Source organism: Myotis lucifugus, unplaced genomic scaffold (genome assembly GCF_000147115.1).
Source record: "Myotis lucifugus unplaced genomic scaffold, Myoluc2.0 scaffold_868, whole genome shotgun sequence".
NCBI classification, from domain to species: Eukaryota; Metazoa; Chordata; class Mammalia; order Chiroptera; family Vespertilionidae; genus Myotis; species Myotis lucifugus.
The window spans coordinates 91,745-115,369 of NW_005871916.1; the positions used below are offsets into that span (position 1 = coordinate 91,745).

A 23,625-nucleotide genomic window follows, 5' to 3' on the forward strand; every position below is an offset into this window, starting at 1 on the left:
CACTCTCCAAGCTTCCCCCACGTCCACTCCCACCACCCTCCATGTTCCCTTCCTAGGCGCCAGTCATAACCAGAAATGGCGGCATTACTGTATTTATTCATGCGTTTAAGGGTGCCCTTTTTTGGCCTTTTCCCCCAGTAAACGAAAAGCTCCAGGAAGATGGGACCACATCTGTCTTGCTCCGGATTTTATCCCCAGAGCCTAGGACAGTGCCTGGCAGATAGCAAGCACAATAAGTGTTTGCTAATCAAACAGAAAGTAAATGAAGGCAAACACCTGAGTTTCATCTGCAAACACTCTTCCGATTGGACATTTTTAGGTCAGTTGGTAACTGAGGATGTAAATGAAATAACTGCAGGGCAGGATGAGCAGGGGAATGTGTTTCAAGTCCAAGTCCAGCCTTGAAGAGGACGGCCCCTCTCGGGAGGGCACGTTCTGACAGGAAAGCTACCAGCAAAGACTTGTGCCCGCATTTCTGATCCCACATCACTGAGTGAGCCTGCGTCCCCACCTAGGGGCTCCTGGTACAAAGTAACCCAACAGGGAAGTGAATGAGCCACCTGTGGCATTTGGAAGGAATACTACCCCGCTACAAAAGGAACCAAAAAAGCTGATATGAAATATTACGTATTGTGTGACCCATCCATATGAAGTTCAAGAACAGATACGTTCAAGAGTGAGGTCAGATAGTGTTACACTTGGGGAGGGAGGTGTCACGCGTACAGACTGGGATTCGGGCAGTGGTGGCCACCTGGATTGATCCGGCCAGAGCTACCTGGAGGTGTACATGTGTTAAACAATTACCAAGCTGCACACTTTATGAGCCTTTTACAGTTCTCTCCTAGTGAAAAAAAGAAGAGCAATATATTTCTATTTAAGAAGTAAACAGGTGCCCAGCTGGTGTGGCTCAGTGGTTGAGCGTCGACCTATGAACCAGGCAGTCACAGTTCAATTCCCGGTCAGGGCACATGCCAAGGTTGAGAGATCGATCCCCAGTGGGGACGTGCAGGACGCAGCCAATCAGTGATTCTCTCATCATTGATGTTTTTATCTCTCTCTCCCTCTCCCTCTCCCTTCCTCTCTGAAATCAATCCTACATAATAAAAGCCTAATATGCAAATCCACCAAACGGTGGAACAACCAGTCGCTATGACGAGCACTGACCACCAGGGGGCAGACGCTCAACACAGGAGCTGCCCCCAGCCCACAGGCCCCAGGCCAGCCAAGGCAGGTGCCAGCGGGGGCCCTCCAATCGCCCCGCCGGTCGCCCACAGATCGGCCCTGATCACCAGCCAGGCCTAGGGACCCTGCCCGTGCACAAATTTTGTGCACTGGGCCTCTAGTAAAGATATATTTAAGATAAAAGGAAAGAAGAAGAAGAAAACAGGTGAGCCTAGTGCCCATTCTAACGCCAGCCCCAGCAGGTGGCTAGGTATCCTGTAGCCTTCAAAATGTGCTCCTGGCTGGCTGGCCACTTACCCTTTGCCGACTGTGGAAATGGGACAAGGAAACAGAATCAGCTATGAGGAATCTTAAAATCCTACGTGGAAAAGTCACACACAAAATCATACACTATGAGCTGTATTTTAACTGCTTCAATTAAGATCTATGCAAAATATGTTACCTGTCTGCTGGGTTTCTAATTTTAACAGATACTATTTTAAGAGAAAAAAACAATCTCGCAAAAATAACTTTCAATTAGCCAAAACCAAGCACACACAGAGCTGGCCCAGGACAAAAGCCCTTGTTCTAAGGGTTACTCACTGAGGCGGCAGGACGAGCGTGGTGGGCTGCGCCTTGGGCCGGCGTTTCGCAGACACTCCCATCTGGTTAGCAGAGCGTTTCAGCGACTGTTGATTCAGAAGGCCGGATGCCAGGCCTGCGTGGTACTGCAACTGCCCAGAAACAGAACAGGGAAAGGAGGATGACCCCGGGAAAGGCAGGACGGGGGCATTCAACTAGCAACACCATACATCTTACCCCTTCCGAACATTTCAAGTCATTTAAAATACAGCGGCTAGCAGTTTGCTTCAAGGAATGCAGTGAGAGGGAGATAATCAGAGAACAGGAAAAGAAACACGAATGAGGTTGCTCAGCACAGCATTACATGATGAAGAACTGGAAACAATCTAAACACCCAACACTATCCGGGGAATTGGCTAGAATATTAAAAGAACTTTCTATCATTTTGCTGAATTGAAAAACAAACCAATAGGTTACTTTTTAAACAGAGAGACACTCAAAAAGATGCTCTCTAAATATTAATAGTGTGTTTCTAAGTGGTAGAATTAGAGTAATTTTTACTTTATTTTTTACTACTATTCATATATGCTTATATAAATAGTTTTAAAACCAATGTCATTCTTTATAAGAAGATCCATTCGTTCTTAAAGATTAATTAGTTCTGGGAACTCTTGCTACTGTTGTGTCCTGCTGATACTAAAAGCCACATAACTCACAGTGACTACAGCAAACCAGGGGCAGAAGACCGCTGGTGAACAGATTCAAACATATCCGGAGTCCGGGTTCAGAAGCGCTGGGCAGTGTTCTCAGTGGTTAAGATACAATATCAACCATAATAAGTTCGGGAAGATATGGGTACAATGGGTACAGGCTCCCTGGGGGGAGGGGATGAAGAAGTTACTCTCACGCCTCGCACACAAATGGATACACTGGGTAAGGAAGCGCACACTGTAAACGGCTCAGGGCCAGCTGCCTTTGCTTTGTTCTGGACAAACTGCTGAGCTGTGGCTTTACTTAGGAGATCATTTTACTTCTCTGGACCTTAATTTCTCTATTGGAAATGAGAAGTAATACTGCCTAATTCTAAACCAAACAGGACTTAAAAAATCCACCCTGTTGAGTTATAATTTACATAAAATACAAAGTACACGTTAAGTGTCCAGTTGGATGAGTTTTGATATGTACACATCTGTACAACTGCCACCCAAATCCAGATACAGACGTTTCCATCACTGCAGACACTTCCCTTGTGCTCAGTGCAATCTCCCAGCCCCCAACTCCTACCACCAGGATATTCTGATTTAAATACAACTAATTCTCACTCGTTGACAAATGAAGCTTATATTCAATTTGACATGTGATATTGACTCCTATCTTCCTTTTAAAATCCCATACTTTTGTATTTTAGATCCTAAGAGCTGTCATCAATCTGTCTATAATAAAATTATCCTTGAAAGGTATCCCAATTTTGAACAGATGTAAACAACACATTCAAATGAGAAAATGCCAACCTGAGAATTTGGACTGAGACTATTTATAACGTCTAGTATGTTTCCTCCTCCTTTCTCAAATTAAGCAAGGTCTTTCAAACACTTATTTGGAATTAACTGAACGTACAAATAGTAACTCATTCTGAGTCACTGAATCAATTTCTTTTCAAAATGCTCTTCAAAGGATAGATTTCCTTTGCAGAGTCGGCTACTCGGCATACAGTTCATGGTAATGAAACTGGTGAGCGCCGGCTAAAAGGGGCTGGGCCCCGGATGCAAAGGGTAATAATGTTCTGAAAAATAAATGGCCTCACCTAAAGCCACTGGCTGCACACACATAGAGAACGAGAGAAAACAAAACCAAACGAAATGGCCTGCTTCTTGCAAGTGGCTATAAAGATGAAGGCATCCAGGCACCCAGTAAGCCTGAAATGTCTGTGTTTGGAGCATCCATATTGCTTTTTAACAGCCTCTTGATTTACGTGGTCGATTTGCTGCGGGAGCCTTATGGCTGCACAATACAAGACAAAGATGTATCACATTCATAATAAAAATGGAGCTCCCCTCATGGTGGAAAAGGGGGGCATAATTTGGCTTTAACAACTCATCTTAGACCAATGAATTTTGCTCAAATTTGTTTTTCTCCTACAGAGTTCTTAAATGGGAAATCAATGGCAGCGAGGGACAGTACAAGTTTGAAAGACAATGTTTCAAAATGTCAGCTACTTGGATTTCGATCTTTCCCACCAGAATCTGCAATGAGTGCAATATGCACGGGGCTTTATGGACTTAAAGGGAAAGACAGCTTGGCAGGGGTCCCCTCCTGGCTCAGGGCGGCGGCTCTCCTTGGCTCTCCTCCGCTCTGTACCTTGTCAGGGTCCATGCAAGCTCAGCCATTCCGGCCCTGCTGACTCTCTGAGTGGGAGAGGCCTGCTAACTAGGCAGAGTGGCCGGTGATTTTGCCCACCTGGCATCATTTCGATCATTTGCGCAAACAAACAAACAAAGAAAAACAAAACAGCAGAAATGCATGCTGGCTGCTGGCTGTCTCCGGAAGGTTCCTTTGAAGCCTCTGCATCTTGGCCAGCCTCCAAGGACCCGGCACCCCGAAGGGCACATGTGGGTGGAAGGACTCCTCTCCCCAGAAAGCTGACTCACGGTGATTAGGCGACATCTGTTAATCACGTACACTTCTCCCAGTTTCCAGGAACACCGCTCCGATGTCAAGATCTATAAGGGCCCCATTAAATATTTACCGAAGCATCTTTATAATGGGAGAAAGGGTCAAAGTTAATAAAACTGACAGGCAGCTCCTGTCCAACTGGATTTATACATTATTTAAGCACTAAATACTCCATTCCACGAAACAGTTTAGATCTGCAAAGCTCCTGGAACTCCGTGCCTCGGCCAAAGGTTTTAAACAGCAGAAGGAAGTGCAGCTAATCCACAAATAAACATTAAGAACACATCACTCTCCAAAAGTCCTGCCGTAAGTTTTCAATTACAGGTTCTGTAATATTTTCTATAAAAATGCACTTCAATAAACATCCTTTGCTCCAAATGTCTGTGGCATGGAAACAACTGTTTCAAAAAGCAACTTATCAAAGTTCTAATGTGATTTTCCTACCCAAGGTCAGTTCTCCACTAACCAGCAAGAATAAAGTGAAAGAGGGAGAACAATGCAATGATCTATTCTTTTAACTCCCAGATCTTACAGATGTGAGGAGGAGTGTTTATGCGGCGGGGGTGGGGGGGTGGGGGGTTTTGCTAAGTGTAAGTTATCCCTCGGTGCTAAGCGATTTCGGTGTGCCCTGGATTTTGAGAGCAATTCTCTCAGTTCCAACTTGGCTGTCTATTAATGCCGCCCTCTTTTTCCTCTGACGGACCTGGGATTTTCTGTCAGTTCCCAACCCGAAGCCCTTTCTAATCCATGTCTGCTAGTGACCCCTGGACCTGGGAAAATTTCAACAATTCATAGCGACCTGGGGAAACACCATTTAGAATTAGGAGAACCTCGATTTGGCGAATGGGTTTTAACTAAGGCTGTTTTTGTGATGTTTAACCTGCAAAGGTGCCAAGCGTTGCCAGGGGTCCTGGTAAACCTAAGGGCCAGACAGAGAGCGCGGGAGGAGAAATGACGCCTGGAAGCCCGCCGCCGGGCTCTGCCTCTAACCACAGCTGTGTCCACATTTCAGGACCCGCCCTATGGGCACGGTTACACCCTCCCCCTGACCCCCCAGCTCTGGATTTCTAAAGAAGTTACACGGGCGTTTGGTTTCACCATTGTTCTAAAGCAGTGGTTCTCAACCTTCTGGCCCTTTAAATACAGTTCCTCATGTTGTGACCCAACCATAAAATTATTTTCGTTGCTACTTCATAACTGTAATGTTGCTACTGTTATGAATCGTAATGTAAATATCTGATATGCAGGATGGTCTTAGGCGACCTCTGTGAAAGGGTCGTTCAACCGCCAAAGGGGTCGTGACCCACAGGTTGAGAACCGCTGTTCTAGAACCTCTTCAGCTTACAGGCGACGGTCGGACTCACACCCATGCCCGACCCACAGGTTGAGAACCGCTGTTCTAAAGGCTTCTACCTGCTCCAAAATGGACAGAGGATATGCTTGCAATGGACAGCAGTTTGAGAAGAAACAGGGTTCTGAGGTCAGAGAAAGGCCCTAGAGGAGCCCACCCGCCCCCACTGGAGGAGACGCGGCCGGGGAGGTGACCGGCCCAGGTCAGACCTGGCGTAGGAAGGCGGGCCACTCGGCAGTCCCCGCGGGATGAGTGTGCCGCACCTTTCTACCTGGAGGAATGGCTGAGACACAGCGGCTCTTCCTCCATGGGGACCCCGACGCACAGGGACCCCGGTGTGCCCGGGAGGCGGTGTCCGCATCACCACACTCGCTGGCTCCTGTCGCTCCCTCGCTCTGACCTCTTTAAGCGCTGACACGCCTGCTTTTCCTCCCTGACTCCAGCCACCACCAAAGTGGGGAGTTTGGGGCAGTCTCTATCTTACCATTTTAAGGTTTTAATATCATTCAAGGTAAAAAAAATCATACCTTGGAGAAAGGAAATTATAGAAATGTCAATATTGTCAGAAAATCTAAATTCTAGACTCAGCAGTAACACATCAGCCTTCCCAGCAGCTCTGATCTGTTGTGTGATGGGGCCCTCATGCTAGTGCCTAGTGGGTTTACAAGTCCCTTTACTGTCCTGAGAATCACGTGTGCAATCGGTTCCCACGCAGGGTCCTCTCTGGAAGTTTGTGTGACAGCCCAGGAGAGCGACGAGAAAGGACGCCACCCGTGCAGCGTCACCTGCCCTCAAACACGGAACCAAACAGCCAGAGCTGCTGGCCAAGGAGCCTGCTCACAGCCCCAGCCAAGGACAATGACACCTGCATCGAGTCACCGCGTGTGGCTGGGTGTGGGCCTGGGGGGGCGGGGGGGCGCTAATCTGAGATTCTCACACAGTCCCATTTCCCCTAAACCCGTGGTCGGCAAACCGCGGCTCGAGAGCCACATGGGGCTCTTTGGCCCCTTCAGTGTGGCTCTTCCACAAAATACCACGTGCGGCCGCGCACGTACAGTGCGATTGAAACTTCGTGGCCCATGCGCAGAAGTCGGTATTTTGTGGAAGAGCCACACTCAAGGGGCCAAAGAGCCGCATGTGGCTCGCAAGCAGCAGTTTGCCGAGCCACAGTTTGCCGACCACTGCCCTAAACCATTAAACACCCCGTCGCCACTCTGAGTGGCAGACCTTTGCCCTCATTACTGAATCTGTGTTGTTTGCAGCTAATGAGCGAGCACCGTGTGTGATGATAAAGCGCTGCCTCTTCCTTTGAACGTGACTCTGAGGAGAGAAGCAGGCAGCCAGCCTGGTGTTATCTGTGCCGAGGAAAACAGCCACAGAAAACCCCATCCGTCTAATTGTGTTGCTTGGGTTTCTCTCTAAATATCAGATAATGGTATTAGCTTCTTCCCTGCTTTTATCTCACAAGGCTTCTTTCAAATAGCCAACTTTTTTTTTTTTTTAAGATAAACAACCCTAGATTTGAGCCTTCGTGGGGAAATGATCTTTCTATTTGGTCAAAACACCATCAATAGACCGTCAGAAGGAAGTGTCCAATTTATTTGCCTATTTGTTCTCACGGGGAAGCTAGATTCCAGGCCTTTCAATTACTACGCAGGCAAGACACGAACCAGGGCTGAGCCCCTGCTCAGCGGAGCGTCCCGGACATGCTAGTGCCATGTGCTGCTTTCTTCCCACATACAGACCCACCACTGTCCAAGCTGCACCAGCTGTCAAAGAGGTAAACAGAGAGGCCGGGTGCGGCGTTTTCCCTCCTTGGTACCCGTGCTCTGGGGGCCGTGTAGACAGTGCTCCTGGAGCACCCGGGACTCACACCTTTATTAATAGGCTGCCGCACAACTGGCCCGTTTACACCACAGCTGCACGCGTGTCACCAGATGTCAAAGATGCCAATCAGCGGGGGAGGTATCACTCATCTCTGAACAGATCCACGAGCAAAGCCAACTGTGCGTGTGGCTGCAAAAGGAGGAAACGACCTTCACAGGCATCTGGTAACGCGAGGAAGACAAGCCCGGCCGGCGTGGCTCAGTGGTTGAGCGTCGACCTATGAACCAGGAGGTCATGGTTCTATTCTTGGTCAGGGCACAGGCCTGGGTTGCAGGCTCGATCCCTAGTATGGGGCGTGCAGGAGGCAGCCGATCAATGATTCTCTCTCAACATTGATGTTTCTATCTCTCTCTCTCTCTCCCTCTCCCTCTCCTTTCCTCTCTGAAGTCAATAAAAATATATTTTTAAAAAATATTCTTAAAAGAAACCAGCAAACATGATTATTTAAAAATCACCATTCTGATAACTATAACATAATTAGATACTAGCAGCTTCTATGAGGCGTGAAAGTGATTGCTATGTGCCTCCTCTTGTTAGAATTGGTTGGAGAGCAGAAGTCCCAGGGTCATGAAATGACGATTTCTGCTTTGGCACCATTTTACTATCACCTTCAGATGCAGCCCTCAGCTCCCTCTCTTCCTTCCCTCAACCTCAGCAGAAGGGGCCACGGGGCCACGTGTCCCTAACTTTGACAGATACAGAACTATGACACCAGACACGGAAACCAACAGGAGTGGAAGCCAGGGGACAGCTGCTTTGCTTGGAGGCCTGTGAGGATAGGAGTCAGGAAACGGGAGGAAGCATTTGGGAAGACACATTTTTTTAAATGTTTTTATTGATTTCAGAGAGGAAGGGAGAGGGAGAGAGAGATAGAAACATCAATGATAAGAGAGAATCATTGATCGGCTGCCTCCTGCACGCCCCCCACTGGGGATTGAGCCCACAACTTGGGCATGTGCCCTGACCAGGAATCGAACCAGTGACCTCTCAGTTCATGGGTCAATGCTCAACCCCTGAGCCATACTGGCCAGGCGAAAGAAACATTTTTTATTGATCATTTAAAAAAATATATATTTTATTGATTTTTTACAGAGAGGAAGGGAGAGGGATAGAGAGTTAGAAACATCGATGAGAGAGAAACATCGATCAGCTGCCTCCTGCACACCTCCTACTGGGGATGTGCCCGCAACCAAGGTACATGCCCTTGACCGGAATCGAACCTGGGACCTTTGTCCGCAGGCCGACGCTCTATCCACTGAGCCAAACCGGTTAGGGCATTTACTGATCATTTTTAACCAGTGCCTTTTCGCTTCAAGAACAAGAGGAATAACGCCTGGTGACTGAGAGGTGCTGGTGGGCGATGGGTCGGCAGCGCAGAGGTTAGGGCCGAAGGCAGCAGGGCCAAGGGGAGGCGGAGCTCTGCAGTCAGACAGCTGAGGCCAGCCCCCAGCTCAGCCCCGCGACTCCCCACAGCGCTGGGTGTCCTCTCCCTCAGCCCGCTTCTTCAGCGCCTGCAGGAACATAATGTGATCTCACAGCACACAGCTCTTGCTTGTGGCCCGCGCTGAGGCAGGCTTTGCCAGTGCCTTTCCCGACCTCCCCGAGGCCCGGGAAGGAGGTGCTGTCAGCCTTCTCTCCCAGATGAAGAAGCAGAGCAGTTGTAGGAATTAAGTGACATGATACATGCGAACGCCTGAGCACAGTGTCCTGCACGCACACAAAGACAGGGCCATTCATGCGATTATCAGTCACTAGCCCAGGAATTCGCCTCCTCCAGCAATGCCAGCCATGACCGAATGCTCACAAAACTGATTAGATGATCATCTTTTAATCAAATACTGTCACTCTCAACACGTCAGGCAAGAAACTGTAAGTGTAAAGGGAGAAAGGACCCACGAGGCCTCCTGAAGGAGCTGCTGTGTTGAGAAGGAGGCCCAGACTCTGGTACAACCGAGGCTCAGCAGGGCGGTGCCTCCTGGGCCGCCCGCCTCGAGCTCTCCAACCAAAAGGCCCAGGGGAGCCGTGGGAAGCGCCTCTAATACGCTGCGGGGATTGTTCTGCTCTACACACAACCTAAATGCCCGGAGTTGGCTCAACCTCGGTGCCTTAAACGACCGGGTTAGGAAGACGTCCTTCTGCAGCTAAGAAAGCGCTCAGCACTGGAAGAGCAAAGTCTCCCTCCAGCCCCGAGCGCTTGTCTCCTTCTTACAGGACCACTGACGTCTCACTGTCTGCTGGAAGTGTGAGAAAAGGCAAAGGAGGCGCCAGCCTACGTGGCTGGATTTTCCTCTGATAAATACGGGGCTGTGATTCCTTTCTTTTGTAAGGAAAAGAGCAATAGTCATCCATCCCAATAGTGGGCATGTTCTTGGTTTGAGATGAGCCACAGAGGAGAGTGAATTTTCTACAGATCAGCATGACCGAGGTGAACTCCACTCACCTCCCTCTAATTAGAATGCAGGGATGGAGTCAGCTGTCTGGGTAGACGTCACAGGGCCCTCACTTAGCCGGCGCTGTGACCTTGGGTGCGTTACTCTACGTTCAAGAGCCTCCGTTCTCTCCTCTTACTGGGGGTAACACTGCTGTCAATACTACTTAATTACTCTAGAAGGGACCTGGGATTTCACTGAGCAAAACCCACTCAAGTTCTTACAGTCAGTGAGGGTTAAGTACATGAAAGTGCTGAGCAACGTGGCTGGCACACAGTTCACACTCAATACACGTTAACTATGATTAGTAACAGGCTGAGGTTGCTGAGCCGTGAACAACTAGACTGAGCTCAGGGGTGACGGAGCCAATAACTGGAAGGTCTTGCTTCTGACAAAACAACCCAACCCCCTAGAGGAGGTGACCCGGTGAGAAACAGGCCTGTTTGGGGATGGATCTGAGGAAGGGGAGAGTAAGGATGGCTGGACTGACAGAGAGCTGGGCCTCTGCTCCACGTGCAAGTGACTTACTCCCATGATGCTTTGCAGCCCTCCTCAAAGTTTCCGAATTCTGTTGTGATGAACAAGCAAACCACCACAATGGGGACCAGCAGCAGCCAGCGAGGAATGCCTCAAAATACTTGTTGACTCACTGACTGATTCCAGAAGCCGGTCTCTACCTGGAACCCCCAGGAATACGCCACAGAGGGAACCCTCAGACAAGTCACAATTAGCTCGCTGGCCCAGCACCTGGACTTAGGCTTTCAAACATGGATGCGACATGCTTCCAGCAGCCAGGGCTGCCGTCGCCCCGAATCCTGTGAAAAACCGGACTGTCCCGTGCACGTGCTTTGAAGAGTGGTGCGAGAGCAGGCCGGGGCCCCACAGCAGAGACCGGAGAGCTCTTAGAATTCTGATCTCCTCGGGGGCTAACTACAAGTACACTTGATTAAGCAGACACGGACCATGTGTTGCAATGGTCTTCAAATAGTTAAATTTTCAATCTTTACAAAAAAGAAAATCCATCAGATTTGATTGATAAGTGTACTTTTTAAAACTAAGAGTAAAAAAGTGAAGATTGGCAACATTTTTCGCCATATAATTTGCTTTCTTTGCCTTTTTCCACAGCACTGCACATAAATCAAAGAAATGTTAAAGAGACCCATATATCACCAACTGGCATTTCCCAACTATTTACCAAGTCTTTAGCAGACACAGGCCAGGGTACGGAGACCACGACCAGAGAGGCTGAGCTAACTCTCCAACACTGTCAGAGAGTTAATTAAGTTTACAAATAACTCTCCAATGAGCAAATTATGATATTTAATAAGAACAGCCTCCATGAGCAGGGTTACAAAATAGGGAGGGGGTGGGAAGGAAGACAAGCCAACAGTTCTTCACACAAGAATAATGCAGATCTGAACAAGCTGCCTCTCTGAGTAAGCACGGAAAGCTGGGAACATGGGGGGTTGGGGGGGAGCTTTCAAAAGTAGGAAACAGGCTTTCTGAGCCGCATTTTGCATCGCCTTTGGGGGAAGAGACCAGACAAAAGGCATGGCCCAAAAGTTGTGTGACCTGCTCCTCAAGGTGGCCCAGCGGTCAGGAGAGGTGGGTTTAAATGGTTGCATTTCCCACAGAAAATGCAAGGATCCCCACAGGCAAACACAGTGAGTCCTCACTTATCATCAATAGGTTCTGTGACTTAAGCAAGACGTCCAAAGTATATCAATTTTACTAGAGAATAATTAATATAAAAAAGAGTGATGTTCCTATGGCATCTCATGATAATGAAGCACCTTTGAGTGAAACAATGCTATTGGAGGACCAGTTGTATTTAAATTGGTGGTTTATGTCTGGTTTCCAAGGACAGGACGGGGTGTGAAGAGGCTCAGGTTGCTACAACAAAGGACCACAGACTGGGTGGGTACCAACAGCGCTTGTTGCTCACATTCTGCAGACTGGAGCGCAGGGGCCAGGGGCCAGCAGGCCCGGTTCTGGGCGCGGGCCCTCCTCCTGGCCTGCACCCGGCCGCCAGGTCACTGTGTCACTTCTTGTAAGGATATGAGTTTCATCATCAGGGACTTACCCTCCTGACCTCATCTAATTACCTCTCAAAGGTCCCAACTCCTCATCAATCACATGTGCATTGGGGGAGGGGCACAAACATCCACTGGGCGTCTGTACCAGGCGGCACAGCCTGGTGAGTGCCCGGCCGTGTGCGCCACACCTGGCTCCAGAGCCTAGCTTGGTCTCAGGACAGCCTCCTCGCCCCCCCCCCCGCCCTGCCCCCCAGGGCACTGCCTGGCTCTCCCCACCCAGCACAAGGGTGGCTCTCATTCGAATGGCGCTGCTGCTTCTTTGAAAAGTTCAACATTCACCACCGCCACCACCCACCAGTACTCCTGCCCTCGACCACGCGCTCCAGGCAGCTGACCTGCGCCCAAAGCAGCAGGAGTGCCACTGAGGGGCTTTCAACCAGCTGCCGGCAACAGAGGGCCAGGGGCCAGTCTCCTCAGGAGCCGGCGTTTCATTCTCTCCCTCCTCCTACGTGATGAACTATCACGCAGCGGCCTGAGGCCAGGGCCCCAGCGGGGCAGTCCCTTCCAAATCGCCAACGTGCAGACTCCGGTCTGCGCGCGTTGCTCAGAGCATGCGGCGAAAGGAGACCCTTGTGGGAAACGAACACCCAGCACAGGAAATGTGCTTTTTAAGAAACAAAGTTAAGATGCTGCAAATCTGTGTGTAAAAAAAAGCAACGTGTATTCAAAATACGAGCTCTGCCCTAGCTGGTTTGGCTCAGTGGATGGAGCATCCGCCTGCAGACTGAAGGGTCCCGGGTTCGATTCCAGTCAAGGGCACATGCCTGGGTTGCAGGCTTGATCCCCAGTGGGGGGGCATGCAGGAGGCAGCCAATCAATGATTCTCTCTCATCACTGATGTTTCCATCTCTCTCCCTCTCCCTTCCTCTCTGAAATCAGTAAAAATATATTTAAAAAACAACAAGCAAACAAATACACAAAACTTCTTGACTCTTGAAATTGCTGGGCTAAAACGGCCAGAAATAAAATTCAAAATTTGACCCAATGGGTTAGTGAATAATGTCAATTGTGTGAAAATTAGAAAAGTTATACCGAGAAAACCCACGAGCTCTCCGGGTGCCCCGCCGGAATGAATAGGTGTGTTCAGCATTCTCCCTCCCACTAAGATGGGGGAAAGGGACACACCAGCACTGTGCCCAGGGCAAAGGGCAGGAGAGGGACGACACAGGGAGAGAGGGCAACGCCGTCTTAGAAGACAGGAAGCCGATGGCCGAGCTCCCTCGCAGAGAGAAGCACGTGGAAAGGCCTCCTGCACGGGGTGGGGTGGGGCTGGAGGGGAAGAAGTCCACGAGCAAGCAGAACCGGACTGCAGCCTTCCCAAGACCGGGAAGTGGGCGCCCAGGCGTGGGCGGCCAGGTGTGGGGTGAGAATACAACTCCCAGAGCAGCAGGCGTGCTCTCCGGAGAGGCCGACCAGAGGCTCAGGGCGCGGGGACAGGTCTGCACTCGGGGTGGCGAGCCGCCCCCGCCCCCCTCACAAGGAGGAACGGCAGGCCCAGTACCCCACATGGCTCAGCTGTGAGCAGTCTTTACAGCTCAATTCAGCAAATCACTGTTCCATCTTTATCTTCCATGGGGTCAAAGATAACATCTAAAATAGCAGTTTAAGTGAGTTATTTAGAAAAATAGAGGCAAGTATCCAGAAAAGAGCTACAAGGGCTGAGGGGAGCTCCGTGGGGAGTGGCGTGCGAACAGGCAAGGCCTGGTGCTGCTGTTACCACCTGGGACGACTCACTTGCCCTTTCCCACTCCCTGGATGAGCATTAAGATCACGCTGGGAAAACCAGCCTCAACGTGAAGCAGGTCCTGAACATAAGCCCTGCGCACACAGGCGCCATGCCCACCTGGGGACTGTGGGTTACTCCAGCAGCACTTAATTTTATTTCATTTTACTGCAACAGTTAAAGGTTTTTACTATAGCAGATGCCTTCCCTCCCACACATCAATTAATGTGCAAATCCGCTCAGGTTGTGGAAATAATGAGGTGCGGAGAGCTCTGTACTGCTGCCATGGGAGGTGGATGTGGTGGGCGAGGTGCTGCAGGAAGTGCTCACAGCGAGTGCTCCCCCCGCGGGGGCAGGGGTCCCGCTGCGCTAGCCCACCAGCCCCAAGCCCACCCCAGCTTCAAGCAGCAGCAAGATCGGAATGGTGACCGCCATGAACACTGAAAAACAATGGGAAAATGGTGGAGACGTGCGAGGGAGAGAGACAATCTATGCCTCGTGGCTTTTGGCTCCTTTTTATAGTTTCCCAGTCGGTGTTTACCAGAAAGTAAACTTTTGGGGAAGCAATGATGTGGCATCCGAATTCAACCGTGGTCTATAATTTGGCAAAAGCACCTAGTAAGCCCACACGTTTGATTTTTCTTCTTCTTTCCCAAAGAGCTGAGCCCGAGTAGCCATGTTGTCTCAAAACAGAGGTTGAAAATAGTCAATTGTGTGAAAATTACAACAGCTGCCCAAGAACTGTCTCTGGTCTCGTCTTCACTCACTTCTTTGTTTAATGACCTAAATGGTAAGATGAACAGACGACAGTTTCCTTTTCACCTGTGGGAGCACATCTCGTGCAGAGCACCCTGTCTCAGGAGGCAGAGGGACTGGGCGGGGCACCAGGCCAGCTCTCCAGGTTCCACTTGCTCCAATAAAGGGCTCTTCCTCACCCAGCCTCCCTCTAGGCCTCTGCTGTCCGCCCCCCCGTCCCCCGCCCCTGGCGGTGAAGCCATTCTCCTCCTGGCAGTGCCCAAGCCTCCTTTCTAGTCGGCGATAAAGCGGCGTGTGAATAGCAGTGCAAAGCCCTCCCGCGTGGGGAGCGCACACAGCCGCCTCCGGCAGCCTGGCAGGAGCAGGAACACGCTTTCTTCCTCTCCGCGGTGCGGGCCGGACGCACACGGCACGCTAACCGGCTTCAGCCCCGCAGCCAGAGGCAGCCCCGCAGGTGTCTCTCCACACACCGCTCTCTCAATGCCCATCGGAGCCTCTGGCTTTGAGGACAATCCTTTTCTTTACACCCCATGAATCTGAAGCTCCCCTGACATTCTCTGGCCCGGCATTGTCTGTAAAGGGCACAGGTTAACAATGTTTAAGAAAAGATCACACACAATAGATAAATCATGAGGGTTCCTGGGATGCCGTCTGGTGCAGGGCTCCAGACTCAATACCACAAAACCAGGAAAAGACACCGCTCTGCTTTCCACTGGCGCACCTCACTGGGCTCAACAAAGCGCCATTAAAATGCCAACACGGGCGTTTGGGGAGCTACAATCATTTGACATTTTTTCTAAGAAAATTTAAATTCGAAAAACTTTGGTAAATTTAGTCTTGTGAAGTACCACCGCCTCCCATTCCACTCCCCTAAAAAGGGCAAGAAAATTCATCATCAAAGGTTACCCTCCCCCGAATGCCACCGAGCGTGGCATTTCAGCACATGCACTTGTGTATGTGAGTCTCCAACTGTTCTGAGGTCTCGGCCACCGCTGCCGTGACCGATGAGTTAATAGCGGAGCGGCTGTCTCCTAAACCCCTCTTCCCCTCTTCCCTGCTGTCCGCGTAGCTCCAACCCCGTGTTCCCGCTAGGTCTCTGGATTCTACCTGGCAGAAAAGCAAGCGAACACACCTCCCATCCCTCCCCCACAGCCCCCTCCCCTCTCAAGAATCCAAGGACATTCCTAACTTGGTGATTAAAAATCCACTAATTTCATTTCAAAGTTCAACCATAACACATTCTCTCCTTTAAAAATTTTATAGCATCTACACTTTCAATTTGAGATGTTTCACTCATGCTAGGTGAGCCTCTTATGTTCTACATTAAATGCAAGGCATGTGTGAGCAGGACCATTAATAATATAACAGTGCCAATCTCAGAAGCAGCGACACAGCACAACACAGCCCCGCATGAATAGATGTGGGACCAGGAGTGCCAGCACAATCTTTATTAAATATATGGGAACAGAGAGGCGGCTCACTGCTCTGCCCCTCCCAGCTCGAGAATCAGGGATTTTTCCTTTCTTCCCCAAAGGCATAACACATCGTTAGCTCTCATAAATGCCCAGAGATCTGAAACAGAAAACAAGTGATTACCTTTGTTAGATTCAAAGGAGAAAGGGAAGGCAAGTGTAAAAGTGTCCTGGACAAATGAAGGTTATAAACGCATCGAGCACATCAGACTCGGGATTGAAGATCACTACCGTCACCGACTGCGATGGTAAAACAAAGTCTGGTTCTCTCGTCTCCAAGAGCCAGTTTCCCAACAAAGCCTGCCCTTCGCGGTGGCATCACCGAGCTCCGGCCAAGGATGCAGCGCGAGCAAAGCTCTCAGCAATGGCTGCAGAGGAGTCAAGCCCCTCGCCTCCGGGTCTGAAAGAGGCTAAAATGAGCGTGTGATGGAGAACTGGACCTCGAATGGACAGCGTGGGTCTGGACATGCTCCACGTCTGCTCAGCATCTCCCGTGCTGTGAGCTCGGGCGCCTTTTGCACCCGGTGGGCTCAGGCAGACGGCCTGACTGCACTGTGGCCTCACCCTCCTGCTTGGCTATGAGCACAGGTCAGCGAGAAAGACTCCAGGCAGGAGAATGCTACATAGACATGGGTCTTTATTATAAACATCAAATTGTCATGCGAGACAAGCAGGGACTGTGCTGAGGCTCAGCTCTTAAAGCCACCTGTGACAGTGGCCTGGTGCATTCTGACAACTGGAAGGTGGCGGGGGGTGGGGGGGTGAAATACACCCTTGTTCTTGGGAGTAAAGGGCCAGGTCAACTTTACAAACCAAAGGGCTATGGAAATCCGCATAGAGCAAGTCTATTGGTGCCATTTTTCCAACAGGAAACACTGAGCATTTTTTAGCAATAGGTATTAATGAACGTACATTACTTTTAAAATATATATATTTTATTAATATCCTACAGAGAGGAAGGGAGAGGTATAGAGAGTTAGAAGCATCAATGAGAGAGAAACATCGATCAGCTGCCTCCTGCACACCCCCAACTGGGGATGTGCCCACAACCCAGGTACATGCCCTTGACCGGAATCGAACCTGGGACCTTTCAGTCCACAGGCTGACGCTCTATCCACTGAGCCAAACCGGTTAGGGCAAATGTACATTACTTTTAGACAAAATGCTAGTACAGACGACAGTATAGTGTGAACATAACTTCTATAAGCAGCGGGAAGCCAGAGAACCAGTGTGACTGCTTTATGTGGCGGTCCGGAGCCGCCCCAGCATCTCCGAGAGACGCCTGTACAATTGCACGCACAGTGAGTGACGGGGAAAGGAAATGTGAAGGTAGGTAAGAGCATACAGAGCTCACGGTGCTATTCTTGTCACTTTCCTAGAAGCTGGAAATCTTTTCAAAGTTTCAGAGCGTGGTGGATGGCGGCCGGTCCTCACGGAGGCGGCTCCCTGACAGCTGGGCCACCGGGTCGTCAAGGCGAGCAGGCGAGCAGGGCCGCAGCAGACCCTCTCACCGTGGGCACGAGCGAGGCCGGAGCTCCGGTAGCCAGGACTCAGCCAGCCCACAGTCCTGGCCCCGCTGGAGGCACAGCAGCAAGTTCCAGCCCGGGCCCTGGTCACAGGCTGCGCCGCCCACCCGCCCAGTCAGCCAAGGTGAGCTGCATTCTGGGTGATGGCTCTGAAAAAACTGCCGATTCCTCAACAATAAATTAAAATTAAAAAGAAAAAACAACAACGGCGAAATTACATTCACGCTGGATTACAGCAGAAAGACGTGTTGGAAACATCTGAAAAAGCTATAGGACAAAAATATTTTCTAGCTGACATTTAATAAATAAAAACACCTCGTTTTCCTACGTGTTCAGGTGAGTTAGAGCGTGGGTCTTTGGTTTCTGCACTGCTGTTTTGACTGTAGCAGGGCTTGATCATGATTAGTACGCCACGAGGGCCAGCGTCCCCTGCTTGTTACAGAGCAGGAGGAATGGTTTAGGTCTGAATCCTGGCTCCGCCACTACTACCTGGTGACCTCGGGCAAGCGACCTGACCTCCCTTCCCGGGGTCCTGGTCACTAAGACAGGAACGATGACATGCATGCACCCAGTGGGCCATCTGTGGAACCTGGAGCACAGCTCTCTCTGCAGACAGCGATGATTCTGTTCCAGGCACATGATCCTGTTCCAGGCATGGTGCTTGGTGCTCAGGACACAGCTCTGTGCCTCTGTAGCCGACAGCCTGCTCGTATAGAGACATTCCCCCAACCCAAAACTTAGTGCCTTTTGTCTTGCCATTTGAGGTACAGGTGCTGGAAGCCGGTACCAGAAGGACATTCCCAGTGGAAGGAACAGCACATAAAAAAGCCGGAGCAAGAGGGGGCTCAGCACATTAAAGAAAGCGCGAGAAGAAAGTGGTGTGAACGTTTCATCGCAGCGCTGGGGACAGGCGAAGCGCTCCGAAAGGGCAGGGGAACAGCAGGCACTGCAGGTAACAAGCATGCCCTTTACCGCCTCGCTCACCTTTCCTCCCTTTATCCCGGAGACAGGGAAGCGCAGTCACAACGCAAATGAGCCTCTTAACGCACGCTCCAGGGTGCGGGGCTGCTCTGTGCAGGCAACTCTCCGAAGCGCTTTCCCATTCAGTGTCACCTCTGGCATGAAAGCCTGAACGTAACAGCTGCGGGAGAAGGTTCGCAAGCCACGCTTCCATTCGATGCCTGGGTGCTGGTTCAGTCTGCCTCCATGGCTGCCCCCGGCGCGTACACAACCAGGCAAGGCAAGGCTTTCCGAACCGCGGTTCTGGGGACTCTAACCGCTGGGACGAGTTACCGGCTTACACAACCAACAGCGAGCAGTTGCAAGCCATGGAGCGGTTAGTAATTCATCCTTCAAACGCTAAAGCCTGGACGGCAGAGAGCAGATGGCTGTGCAACAGGCAGACAAATCCGCAGCAACGATGGGCCCGGGTCGGGCCTGCTGCGGTGGGCCCGGGAGTGCGCTGGGGCTGCCACGCAGGGAGGGGAAATGACAATAGCGGGCTCCTAGTCTCCGGGGAACATCACGGAATGAAAACTGGCAAATAGGTAGGGTCCTCCCCCCCCCCCCGTCCCCCGCGCCCCCCACCCCCCCGCAAGCGACTGCAGTCTGGGCAGAGCGGCGTGCTTCTCACGCATCAGCTTTGGCTCACAGAGCTTGTTCTCATCAGAAATGGGACGAGAACGCGGGCCTCTGGTCCCAGCACGTCGCGTCACCTGCCTCCTCAACACCAGCTAAGTGCTGCCTGCCCCACAAATACCACATCCTGCGGGGTGGGGACGGATGGGTGACACATCCACGTGACAAGGTGCAAAGAACCCACAGAGCGTACCGTCGGGAGGATATGACATTTCATCTGGTACAAGCAGCTATTTGATTTTTAAAAGGCCCAACAAGAAAGTGGCTTCACCAGGCAACACTCATCCATTTCTTTTTTTAAAAATATATTTTTATTGATTTCAGAGAGGAAGGGAGAGGGGGAGAGAGAGAGAAACACATCATTGATGAAAGAGAATCATTGATCAGCTGCCTGCTGCACATCCCACATGGGGATCAAGCCCGCAACCCAGGCATGTGCCCTGACCGGGAATCAAACCGTGACCTCCCTGGTTCATAGATTGACACTCAACCACTGAGCCATGCTGGCCAGGCTACACTCATCCATTTCTTTCGCTTGTTCATTCATTCATTCATTCATTCATTCAAAAAATATGGGCCAGGTATCTTCTAAGCATTTGGGAAACATCAATAAAACAAAGAACACCCCCTAGTATAGGAAGACAGACAATAAGCTCTTTATATTTTTAAAAGTAAAAATATGCTGTTTTAGAAGCCTCAATGTGTCCCGGTTTTTAAGATGTGCAGGGGAGGGGGATGCGAGTGGGGAATGCTGCAAGGTTAAGTCCGGCGCTGATTCTGAGCAAAGATTCTGGACTATTTGGAGGCAGAGCAGTCAGCACCGAGGGCAGGGAAGGTGGGAGCTCAGCTTGAATGTTTTGGAATCGGCAAGGAGGCTAATGGCTGGGCAGAGAGAGTGAAGGAGAGAGAAGCGAGGAGGTGGGGAGGGGTGGGGTGGTGGGCAGACCCATGGGTGTGGAAGCCTACCGCAAGCACATGGCTTTCCTCTGGGTGAGCTGGGTGCCCTGCAGGGTCTGAGCAGGGGAGTGGCACGACGTGACTTTCCAGCCTCGGGACTGGCTGCTGGGCGAGCACAGGCTGTAGGAGCAGGAGAGCCAACCAGTCCCAGGCAGGGCCTGAACAAGAACTTGAACGTCAACCTGGCTTCCCCGTGGCTTCCAATGGTATTATTTTAGTCCCTTTGCTTTCAATGGGACTTCTAAACTGCAAGGGATGCCACAGGTCAAAGTAACTCCCCATGGAATGGGGCTGATTCTAGATGGAGACCGTTTCCAGATGGAAGCAGAGTGAGAACCCAGAACCACTTGAAGAGGTGGTGTTCCGTGCTTTAACTTTCCATCAAACCTGTCATCACTGCCCTGACGGGTTTGGCTCAGTGGATAGAGCGTCGGCCTGTGGACTCAAGGGTCCCAGGTTCGATTCCGGTCAAGGGCATGTACCTTGGTTGCGGGCGCATCCCCAGTAGGGGGTGTACAGGAGGCAGCTGATCGGTGTTTCTCTCTCATCGATGTTTCTAACTCTCTATCCCTCTCCCTTCCTCTCTGTAAAAAAATCAATAAAATATATTTTAAAAAAAACAACAAAAAACCTGTCATCACCAAGTGGGTGTGATGTGCCAGGTGCTTGGCTGAGAGGCAGGAGAGCTTGGCTGGTGAAGGGCGTGGTTCTGGGTCCAACTTCCCCACCGCCAGCCAAGGACTTAAGCTCCCTGCACCCACCCAGCGCCTCGCCTCTGAAACGAGTATTTAACAGCTGTGCACATGCCGTGTGGGAGGAAGCGCATTCATTCGTGCAAAGCGCCCAGCCCGGTGCCCAGTGTGTGCAAGTGCGCGGTAAGCTTCAGCCCTGTCACTATCAGCTGCCATCGCACCGTCCTCCCCTTTGCCCGTGCGAGGGAAGCCATGAGGCAGGCACTCGCGGTGAGGGACACGGAGGTGAACTCACCCAGCAGTCGGATGTCCCCTTGGCAGGGGGAGCCCTGCTTCCAGAGAGGCCACGTGGAGAGCGAGTGAAGACCCCGCGGCCAGGGATGAGGCAAGGAACCAGGAGGCAGTATTCACCGGCCCCAGGATCAGCATGAGCAGGGGCCACCAGCCACGTACGCTGCGGGCCTGGGTCCCCCTCGGGGGCTTTCACAGGGGACACCTTCACCTCTGTGACCGCGGGTCCCTCCCTCATGGAAGATATTGGCTCTATGGCCTCCCTTCCAGCTCTGAGATTTCATGACTCCATGTTTTGTTTCCTAAGACCACAGGTGGGGGAACAATATCAATACAAAAGCAGGACGATTTGATAAAGTGAAAATAGACAACATACATTCCTGCTCACACAGACTTCGATATGATAAATCTCACTCAGAGCACCACACCAATACCCACTACTCACACATCACTTTCAAACGCCGTCAGATACAGATTGATTACGTGTGAGATCCCATCGTGTCCCGTGGCCTCCTAGAGCGGCATCGGTCTCACGGCCCAAGGACACTAACCACCCGGGGCCTTCAGGCCGCGGGGCCGCACTCGCTCCCTGCGGCGGGAACCCAATTATGAACGATGAAAGCAGTGCCGCACCTTTGCGCTTCAGGTCCCTGTGGGAGGATCGTTTACACCGAGCTCAGCAGAGACCGCATGGCCGCTACCTAGGAAGAGCCATGTATAGAGGTCAGACATCACAGTGGACACGGGGGGTGGGACCAGGATGAAAGGGGCTCGCGCAGAAGGCATCACCTGACGGGGCTGTCCGTGCAAATGTCACGAGACTATAAATAGGGTTTCAAACCCAAACGTCGGGCAGAAGTGAGATGCGGCAAACAAATACTAAGACAGCACGTTTACTTTCAGCAGAATCGTGCTGGGAGCACGCGGCAGAGCTGAGCTGCACCGGACCCCCAGCCCATTAGGCCTGAACTCTGGGTCAAGGACACAAAGGCCCGAAAAGGACTAAAGGAGACGAGTCCTCCACTTACTCGGCAGGTGCTGGTCCCTCTGCTGGCGCCTCCCCTGCAGTGCACGCCCCGCAGGTGCACCCCCCGCAGGTGTACCCCTCCACTCACACACAGCAGCCCCTGGGATGCTAGCAAGGCCCCAGCTGCAGTAATACTCCCCTTGTTTGGCTGCAGACACCATGATGCTCACCTCCGTCCTCTTATCTCCTGCTGACACTAGGCTAGAGCTAAGCTACACCCACAGCCAGGACCAGGACCTGGGCCACCGGGATCGTGGCTCCCGGGTGCCACTCACAGTCTACCCGTGGAGCAGGGAAATGTGGTGGCCGTGCCCGCATTAGTCAGGAGACCACACTGTGGCAGCAGAGAAGAATAAGAGAAAGAGAAAATAAAGTAGGAGGCCAGAGAAGGAAAAGAACAAAGACAGGTCAAAGGGGCACTAACTCCTCGCACCCTCAGCACCTAACCTGGGCGCCAGTGGAGGCAAGAAGGGGTGGAAGGGCGGAGATGAGCTGGCAGAGAGGGACATGGTGAGGAGCCGAAGGCAGTAGGGTGAGCGCCACGGCGGAGCCAGACGTGAGTGGGTCTAACTGGGCTCCCGGACGCCTGGGCTAGAATCTGAGTATTTTCACGGCATCACATCCACTACCCTTCACCATCAGCTTGGGGATTTGGGTGCAAGGAGTGATCCTATGGACAATGGTCTTTGGAAAGATGGAGAGAACAGTCTGGTGGGCAGGGGGAGTGGCACTGAATATACATTTCACTTCTGGGCACTGCGCTGTGAGCAGGAGAGTGACTGTCCGGGGACTGGCTCGGTGCCCGCAGCTCCGCCCCGCCCCGCCCCAGGGCTGCAGGCACAAGCCCACGTGGTCAGTCGGCCTGCGGTGTTCACATGCATTTGGACAAAGCAGTAGTTGAGTGTTAACCCTACCCTGAAAAATGTACGGCCAAGGGATTTGTGGACCAAAACAAGATTAGGTGAAAACACTTTGTTAATATTCAGTGTGGCTGAAACCTTCGGACCCAAGTCCAAATTAGCGCCGTGTGCCCAAGAGAAGGGGAAATTCATCCCGAAGCAATTAGGTGCCGGCGCGCATGGGGTCTGCCGGTGGCGGCAGCTGCCACCGCCTTTCTTCTTCTCAGGAATGCAAATGATGAGGCTAGATCAAATACCTGCTTAGCTTAAATACTCTTGATAATGAGGTTCTTTCCTTCTTTTAAAGATGTTTGATGTTGGCAGTTGATGGATCCCGAGTTAAATTGTTTTAATTCAAAACAGCACCATCTGTTGTCAGGATCTGCCGGCTCGAGAGAGGAGGCGAGCAGCACCGCTGAGAGGCAGGGAAGGCGACAAGGTAAATGACTGCGATGTGCATGGGGG

General features: G+C 51.3%; 1 protein-coding gene across 1 annotated transcript in view; it reads right to left on the reverse strand.

Annotated features, from left to right (window-relative positions):
• Positions 1 to 23,625, reverse strand: part of LOC102420739 (mediator of RNA polymerase II transcription subunit 27-like) — a 136,539-nt gene that overhangs the window by 80,437 nt on the left and 32,477 nt on the right. Inside the window, 1 exon segment of the mRNA XM_023747414.1 lies at positions 1,765 to 1,895. Within this exon segment, the coding sequence (XP_023603182.1) occupies positions 1,765 to 1,895 (131 nt within the window).